This window comes from Callithrix jacchus, chromosome 8 (assembly GCF_049354715.1).
Source record: "Callithrix jacchus isolate 240 chromosome 8, calJac240_pri, whole genome shotgun sequence".
Lineage (NCBI taxonomy): Eukaryota > Metazoa > Chordata > Mammalia > Primates > Cebidae > Callithrix > Callithrix jacchus.
Genome location: NC_133509.1, coordinates 134,597,166 through 134,605,222, shown reverse-complemented (window position 1 = coordinate 134,605,222; position 8,057 = coordinate 134,597,166). Strand labels below are relative to the sequence as shown.

The 8,057-nt window shown below is 53.3% G+C and overlaps 1 protein-coding gene across 2 annotated transcripts in view; it reads right to left on the bottom strand.

The window, feature by feature from the left end:
• Positions 1–202: 202 nt before the first annotated feature.
• The window catches only part of CYP46A1 (cytochrome P450 family 46 subfamily A member 1), a 41,386-nt gene continuing 33,531 nt past the window's right edge, over positions 203–8,057 (bottom strand). The window contains exons 11-15 of one of the 2 annotated variants that reach the window (XM_035261442.3): positions 6,138–6,222; positions 5,413–5,523; positions 2,037–2,125; positions 1,254–1,320; positions 203–955 (exon numbers count right to left, since the gene is read on the bottom strand). In XM_035261442.3, the coding sequence (XP_035117333.1) occupies positions 785–955; positions 1,254–1,320; positions 2,037–2,125; positions 5,413–5,523; positions 6,138–6,222 (523 nt within the window). In that variant the 3' untranslated portion in view covers positions 203–784. The remainder of the gene's footprint in view (positions 956–1,253; positions 1,321–2,036; positions 2,126–5,412; positions 5,524–6,137; positions 6,223–8,057) is intronic. The other variant, XM_035261443.3, reaches the window with a different exon arrangement.

Genomic DNA, 8,057 nt, shown 5'->3' with positions numbered 1-8,057 from the left:
CAGGGGCATGGCCATGAATGTAGCACGGGGAACAGGCTGGTAACCTGGGGCAGTCTCTCCCACGGCCACGTTGTCGGGACATCTCCAGGGCATCTGCAGGTGGGCTGGCAGATCCAGAGCTATGCCAGCCTCCACATCTCCCCCTTGTCACAGATGAGCAAGCTGAGGCGAGAGCACAAGGCCTGGTTCCACTGGTCATTCATGCAGTCAACACGTATTTATTGAGTGTCGACTCTGTGCCAGGCCCTGGGTGGGCACGGGGGGCTCAGAGACGAATCACACGCAGACCCTACCCTTAAGGCGCTCACAGCCTGGCAGGGCAGTTGATCATGTCAACGGACACTCATGATACAGTGTGGTCAGTGTGGTGTTAGAGGTAGCACAGGTGACCGAGGGAGCACAGAGGAGGGGCCCCTGACCCGGTTGGGGGTGGCAAGGAGGGCTTCCTGGAGGAGGTGACATCTGAAGAGGGCTTTAGGGAGTGAGCAAGAGTTAGGGTGTCTCGTCTGAGGAAGTGACCTGTGCAAGGGTTCAGAGGTGGTAGGGATGATGGTGGTGGCTGGGAATGGGGCAAGGGCCAGTCCAGGAAGGGCCATGGAGTCCGCAGGCGACAGGGAGCGCTGAGGGGTGTGAAGCAGGCGGTCGGTCGGCAGAGGGCCCGCTGGAAGCCAGCGTGAAGGGTTGCCCAGGGGACAGGGCAGGGAGAAGGGTGGGCGGCCATGGGCAGCAGAGGTGGGCAGGCATAGCCCCTGCCCAAGGAGTCTCATCCTGCCTGGAGGCCCCCTCAGCAGGGGGGTGGTGGGGGTGCGGGCTGCCAGCCTCGGGGCCGCAGGGTGCACAGCACGGGGTCCAGTGGCTTGAGCGTGGCCTGCTCCTGCAGCCCGAAGCGCTGGCCGGGCACCAGCCGGAACTCCAGCCTCTGCAGCAGCTTTGCCATGACCACCTTCACCTCCATCTGGGCCCAGAGGACAAAATGAGGAAGGAGTGAAGAAGCAAAGACAGAATGAGCGAGTCAATGAGCAGCCAATGTCACCACGGTTCTCCTCTTGGAGAGCCTACGAGTGCCTGGGAGCCTCCTGTGTTTCATGCTCTCCTCTGCGCAAAACAGAGCCAGTCCTCTGGGTCTGGCTCCACTGGGTCCAGCTCGCAGCCCAGCGGCCCCAGTGCAGGGACGCTGAGATGCCTCCTGGCTTAGGATGAGCCACCACCCCTGCTGCCACTCCTGGGCAGAACCGCAACCCTGCCCCTCCTACCTGAGCAAACTGCTGCCCGATGCAGGAGCGGTGGCCCAGCGAGAAGGGGAAGTAGGTGAACCGTGGCCTGCAGGGGAAAAGAGGCATCAGGAAGCCCCAGGCAGCCCCGCAGGGACAACACAGGAAGGCAGTGGTTAAGCCATCCCTGCTGAGCACTGACTGAGCCAGAGGCTGGGCACTTTGCACGCAATGCACGAGCCGCTGACTCCGCCAGTGGCTGGATCTGCATTCTCTCTTTTTCTCCTCCTTTTACCCTCCTGGAAGGAGCTGCTGTTGTCCCCATTTCACAGATGCAGAAACTGAGGCTGAGGGGCAAAGCAACTCACTCCAGGTAATGCATTTACATCCAGCTCTGGGCAGAGCCTGGACTGAACTCAGGCAGTCTGTGGAGTCCAGCTCTTCCCACCACGGCTTTGGTACCTTAATGCATTGACCCCCACAGCAAATTCCAGATTCAGCCACAGATGGTCCCATTTCTCAGATAGGAACCTCAAGGCTTGGGGAGGTGAAGTCATTCAGCTTCCCAGTATTTGGTGCTGCTTATGAGCATGGGCTTTAGAACCAGACTGAGCTGGGGGCAGACCCCTGCTCTGTCACTTGGATGAGTTACTTAACCTCTCTGAGCTGTGATTTCCTCCACAAACACCTCACAGGGATCTGGAAGGCTATGTGGGCTGAGTGGGCGCCTCTGGCTCAGAGCAGAGGCCACTGTGACTGTCCTTCTCCCACCAGCCCCACTCATCTTGGACTCATCCAGGAAGGACAGCTCAAGGAGGGACTTACTTGGGTGCTCCGGGGCCAAAGCGATCGGGGTTGAAAGTCAGCGGGTCCTCAAAGTATGTGTCCATCCGCCCCATGACATAGGTGCTGAACTGCGGGCAAAGGGTCCACTCGTCTCTGGTTCCCAGGTTGTTCTCCTGGCACCTCTCCAGCCACTGAGGCCACCCAGTGGGGCTCCTCAGAGCAGAGTGGCCGCCACGCTCCTCCCCCCATGTCTTCACTCCCCATCTAGGTGGGTGTAGATTGCACTGACCCCCGGGAAAATCTCTAAGAGGAAGAGTGGGGATAGGCCACCGTGCCAGCTGAGCGTACTGTGTCATCCCGTGCCAGGCACAGCCCTGTGGGGAGCCATCATTATCCCCATTTTACAGATGAAGAAATTGAGGCCCAGAGAGAGGCTCAGTGACTCACCTGAAATCACCAGGCAAATAAGTGGCCAAACCAGGATTCAAACTCAGATCTGACTCTGTGAGGCCAGGCCAACTTCCTCCAGATCCTGAGAACTGTTATATCCAGTTTCCTTTCAACTCAAGGCCTGCTTCAACAGGGGTGGGGGTGGGGGAGCTGCACACCCCACCAGCCTTCCACCTGCATGCGTGGTGCCTCCTGACGCTCACTCCGTGCCCTTCACCTCCAAACACTGGGACAAAATCTCCTCCTGAGCCTGCTCCACCCCTGGCTCCTGTGCTGGGGGTCAGTGCAGCAGAGGGTGCAGGGAGCCGTGGAGCTGAGCTCCAGCAAGCCAGTGGGAGCATCAGGCTCGGGGCTGAGTTTAGGACACCTGCGATGTGCCAGGCACGTGATATATGTCATCCTATGGATGCTTCTTCATGGGCTGTAGCTTGGGTGCCATCCCCACTCCCCCACCAACAAAGAGGAAGCCGAGGGCCTGATGGAGATGACCCAGCAGCCAGGAGCAGAGCTGGGGTTGAAGCCTGGTCTGTCCACTCAAAGCCCACACGGTGGCACCCCCAGGTTGAGAGTGAGCCACGGGGCCTCCGCTGCCGGCTGTAAGGGGATCTAAGGAGATGGCTGTTAAGGCACAGTGGTACTGGTACAGGGGTTAAGAAAAGGCTCAGCAAAACAGATGGCAGATGGGGCTTGGATGGGCGCTGGAGGAGGTGGGGCAGAGCCCTGGGAGGGGAGGGGCTGCGAGCAGGGCCTGGGGCTCCCCCTTCCCCACAAGTAAAAATAAAAGGATCCTGTCATGGGCTGAATTTTGTCCCCTACGAATTCATATGTTGGAGTTCTAACCTGCAGTACCTGAGAATGTGGCTGGGTTTGGAGACAAGGTCTTTACCAAGGTAATTAACTTAAAATGAGGTACTTAGAATGGGCCCTAAGCCGATCTGACTGGTGTCCTTATAAGAAGAGATCAGGAGAGGACACAGAAGGAAGACCACGTGGAGACACAGGGAGAAGGTGGCTCACCAAGGAGTGAGCCCTCAGAAGAAACCAACCCTCCAACACCTTGATCTCAGACTTCCAGCCTCCAGGACTGGGAGAAAATACACTTCTGTTGTTTAGCCAAAATCTGTGGCCCTTTGTTACAATAGCTCTGGCAAGTCAATACAGATAGGTCCCTACCTTGAAACCATACACAAAATCCAGGTAGTTATGAGCTCAACTTTGAAAAGAAAAATGTAGAAGAGTTTGAGGACAATGTAAGTGAATGTCCTGAACTCAGGATAGAGAAGGATTTCTTAAACAAGGCGAAGCAAAAGAAGTAATTGTTAAAAAATATTAAAACAGGCAGATCATCAAAAACACATTAATGAAGACAAGCCACAAAGATGACAAGCATAACAGACAAAAGATTAACACGTGAGTTTTCTAAATAAATCTCTAGGGCCGGGCGCAGTGGCTCACACCTGTATTCCCAGCACTTTGGGAGGCTGAAGCAGGTGGATCACTTGAGGTCAGGAGTTTGGAAAAAGCCTGGTCAACATGGTGAAACCCCATCTCTATTAAAAATACAAAAATTAGCCCCGTCTGATGGTGCGCACCTGTAATCCCAGCGATTCGGGAAGCTAAGGCACAAGAATCGCTTGAACCCAGGAAGCAGAGGTTGCAGTGAGCTGAGATGGTGTCACTGGACTCCAGCCTGGGGGACAGAGCGAGACTCCGTCTCAAAAATAATACATAAATAAATAAATGTTGTTTTAAAATCATAAAATGAAGCTCTACACAGCAATACGGAAAAACACACTACCCAAAAAGAGAAACTGAGCCCACATCTCAGAGACAGGGCAATCAGGGTGTGATGGTCACTCTCACTAGTTAATATTCAGGAAAGCACAAGTTAAGACCACAGTGAAATCGTGTTTTAAACTCATATTTGGACGGTAGCAGATACAGAATTGGACCACGCTAGGTGCTGGAGACGATGGACGACAGCAGGCACTCTCCCTCACCACCTGTGGGCATCCAAGTTGGCGCAGCCACTTTGGAAAACAATGTTGCATTCGTTTGTAAAGCTCAACATTCACTCGGCCCTCCCACTTCTGGGTAAATGCCCAAGGAACTTGCTTGTACACTGCTCCTGGACATGCAGACAGAAAGGGCATTGTTGCTGTGGTGCTAGTGACAGGGACACACTGGGCACCTCTCAAATGCCTGTTACCTGAGAATCGATCAGCAATGGTGGTTGTCCTATGGCCTTATGGAGAAACTACACAAACCTTCACGGTCTTTATATCGAATAAAAAAGCAAGCCCTACAAAATGTTACTGCATGAGTGTGTGTGTGCACATACACACACACACACACAGACACACACACGGGAATGGCAAACACACAATGCAGATTAGTAATTCCTTGTCAGGGGTGCAGGAAGTGACACATGTAAATGACTACATCTTAGTTTCCTGGTTTTGGGGGTGGGTTTAGGGGGGCTACTATACGTGAATAAATGCCTGGATGAATGGAGAAATGAACAAGGAAGCAAACCGACAAAGAAACACAATGTAAAGGAGGTTGGGGGAGAAAGCTGAGAGAGAAAGGGCTGTAAAATGTGAGGAGAGAAGGAACCAGGACAAGTTTGAGTCAACTGTGAAACAAGGCACTATCCAGATCTGCCCCTCGCCAGCTGTGTGATCCCAGGAAAGTGACCTAACCTCTCTGAACCTCAGTGTCCTCAGCTGTAAATGGGGCACCTCCCTTCCAGAATGACCCGCTGTAATCTGCTGTTGGACAGCGTGAGGAGGGGAAAAAGCCCTCACAGGGCTATGGTGAGACTTTCTGAGAAAGAACAGGGCGGCCAGCGAGGCCCAGCGCAATGATGGGAACGGGACCTCGGGCTCCCCTGGTGAGCCCCAGATTCACCACTGTGGGGGCAAGCAGGCCAGCCCAACCCAGGGCCCCCGGGGCCTCCACCCACCAAGAGTGGGGTGTTGCCGGGAACTCTGACCCCATCAATCAAGGTCTCCTCTTCCAGCAGGCGAAAGGTGCCCCATGCTGGTGGGTACAACCTCAGCGACTCTTTGAGGACCTGGAGAAGCCACAGGAGAGAAAACAAGAGAGGTCAGGAGAGGCCACAGATCATGCTGGCCGGTGGCATGCCTGGGACCCCTCTCTCTCCCGCCCACATGGCCGAGCTTCACCCTGGCCTGGGCCCCAGGCCACTGGGACATCAGCCTCACTGTCACATGACAGATGGAGAAACTGAGGCCAGGAGAAGGGAGTTGTGCAAGACCACAGTGGCAGAGCTGGGACCAGGAATCAGGGCTCCCAGCATCCCAGAGAGCCGCAGACAGGAGAGACCCTCGCTTCCAGCAGAACCGCCCAGGCCCCCTGCTGTGCAGGCTCCACCAGGGGAAGCTGAAGGCTCTAGAACCCCAGTCTAGCTGGAAGTGCAAATACAGCACCATTTACTAAAGGGCCAATTTCAAACCTAAGCTGAATATTGGGGTGGCCCGGGGAGCTCCTTGACTCTGATGTCATTAGTCTGGGCAGCCTGGGCCTCAGGATACTTTAAATCTTCTGGGGGAGTCTCCTATGCAGCAAAGTTTGAGAACCACTGTCCTGAAAGGTCCAGGGAGGCAGCAGGCCTGATGTCATGAATCACCCACATCTGCCCAGAAGCTTCCCTCCTACTCCCCACACCTGGGACAGGTACTGCAGTCTTCCCAGGTCCTCGAAATCCAGGTGCCTCTTAGAACCGATGACCTCGTCCACCTCGGCCTGCAGCCTGTGGGGTAAGACAAAGAGAAGTCCGTCTCCAAAGGGAGCCTTTCCCCACTTAGCTTTAAGAAGGTGGTGTTGGAAGGAAGCATGAAGAGAGACTCGTGGGGCTCCCCACCCACAAGCACTGTTACTGTTATTTATTTATTTTTTTTTTGAGGTGGAGTCTCACTCTGTCACCCAGGCTGGAGTGTTGTGGTACGATCTTGGCTCACTGCAACCCTTAAGTCCCTGGGTTTAAGAGTCTTCCGCCTCAGCCTCCCAAGTAGCTGGGATCACAGGCACCCACCACCATGTTCAGCTAATTTTTGTATTTATAGAATATACAGGGTTTCACCATGTTGGCCCAGCTGGTCTTGAACTCCTGACCTCAGGTGATCTGCCTTCCTAGGCCTCCCAAAGGGCTGAGATTACAAGCATGAGCCACTGATCCGGGCCCAAACACTGTTAAAGAGCTCCAGAGACTGCCATGTCCAAAACGGTCCCTGGACCATTGGGAACAATGGTCCAGGGGCCTTAACACATTCACCTTTTGTGTCTGATATTTGAAATTGGCTGTAGGAAATAAAACACACACACAGCAAGGCTTCTGCACGGATGCCTACCCCGGCCTGCTTTACAGCAGCCGAGAGCTGGAAAGAGCGGCGCAAACAGGACAAGGACACTGGCTGAATAAACTTAATGATGTGCGCTGTTAACATAATATGCAGCTTGAAGAGTGGATCTGGGCGCAGTGGCTCACGCCTGGAATCCCAGCGCTTTGAGAGGCTGAGGTGGGCGGATCACTTGAGGCCCGGAGTTCAAGACCAGCCTGGCCAACTTGGTGAAACCCCAACCGTACTAAAAATACAAAAAAAATCAGACAGGCGTGGTGGCGCACGACTGTAGTCCCAGCTCCTCCGGTGACTGAGGCAGGAGAATCGCTTGAACCCAGGAGGCAGAGGTTGCAGTGAGCCAAGATCGCATCACTGCACTCTAGCTTGGCAACAGATGGAGACTCCGTCTCAAAAAAAAAAAAAAAACCAGAGTGAATCTGGACCACGTCATACTCATTAGGATGGCTCTTATCCAAACAAAGACAAAACAAAAGCATTGTCGAGGATGTGGACAAATCAGAAGGAATCCCTGTGCACTGCTGGCGAGAATGCAAAATGGTGCAGCCTTTATGGAAAACAGTATGGTGATTCCTCAAAAAATTAAAAATAGGTTTACTCTGTGATCCAGCAATCCCACTTCTGGGTATAAAACCCAAAGAACTGAAAGCAGTGACTTGAAAAGATATTTGTACACATCTCCTCATGGCAGCATTACTCAAAATAGACAAAGGATAGAAGCAACCCAGGTATCCATGGACAGATGAATGAAGAAAAATGGGAGACGTGCTTACAATGGAATGTCAGTAAGTGCTAAGAAGGAAGGGAGTTCTGACAGGTACTGCAAGGCTGATGAATACTTGGAGGACATTATCCCAGTGAAATAAGCCAGTCACAAAAAGACAAATACTGTGTGAGTCCACTTATATAAGTCACCTAGAATAGACAAACGCATAGAGATCGAACTGGATGGTGGTTATCAGGGGTGGAGGAGGGGAGAATGGACAGCGTTTCAGTTTGGGAAGATGAAAAAGTTCTGGAGACAGAGGCCAGGAGTAGTGGCTTACACCTGTAATCCCAGCAACTTGGGAGGCCAAAATGGGTAGATAACTTCAGGCCAGGAGTTCAAGACCAGCCTGGCCAACATGGCAAAATCCTGTCTCTACTAAAAATACAAAAAAAAAAAAAAAAAAAGTTAGCCTGGTGTGACCAGGGAGGCAGAGGTTGCAGTGAGCTGAGATCACACTCC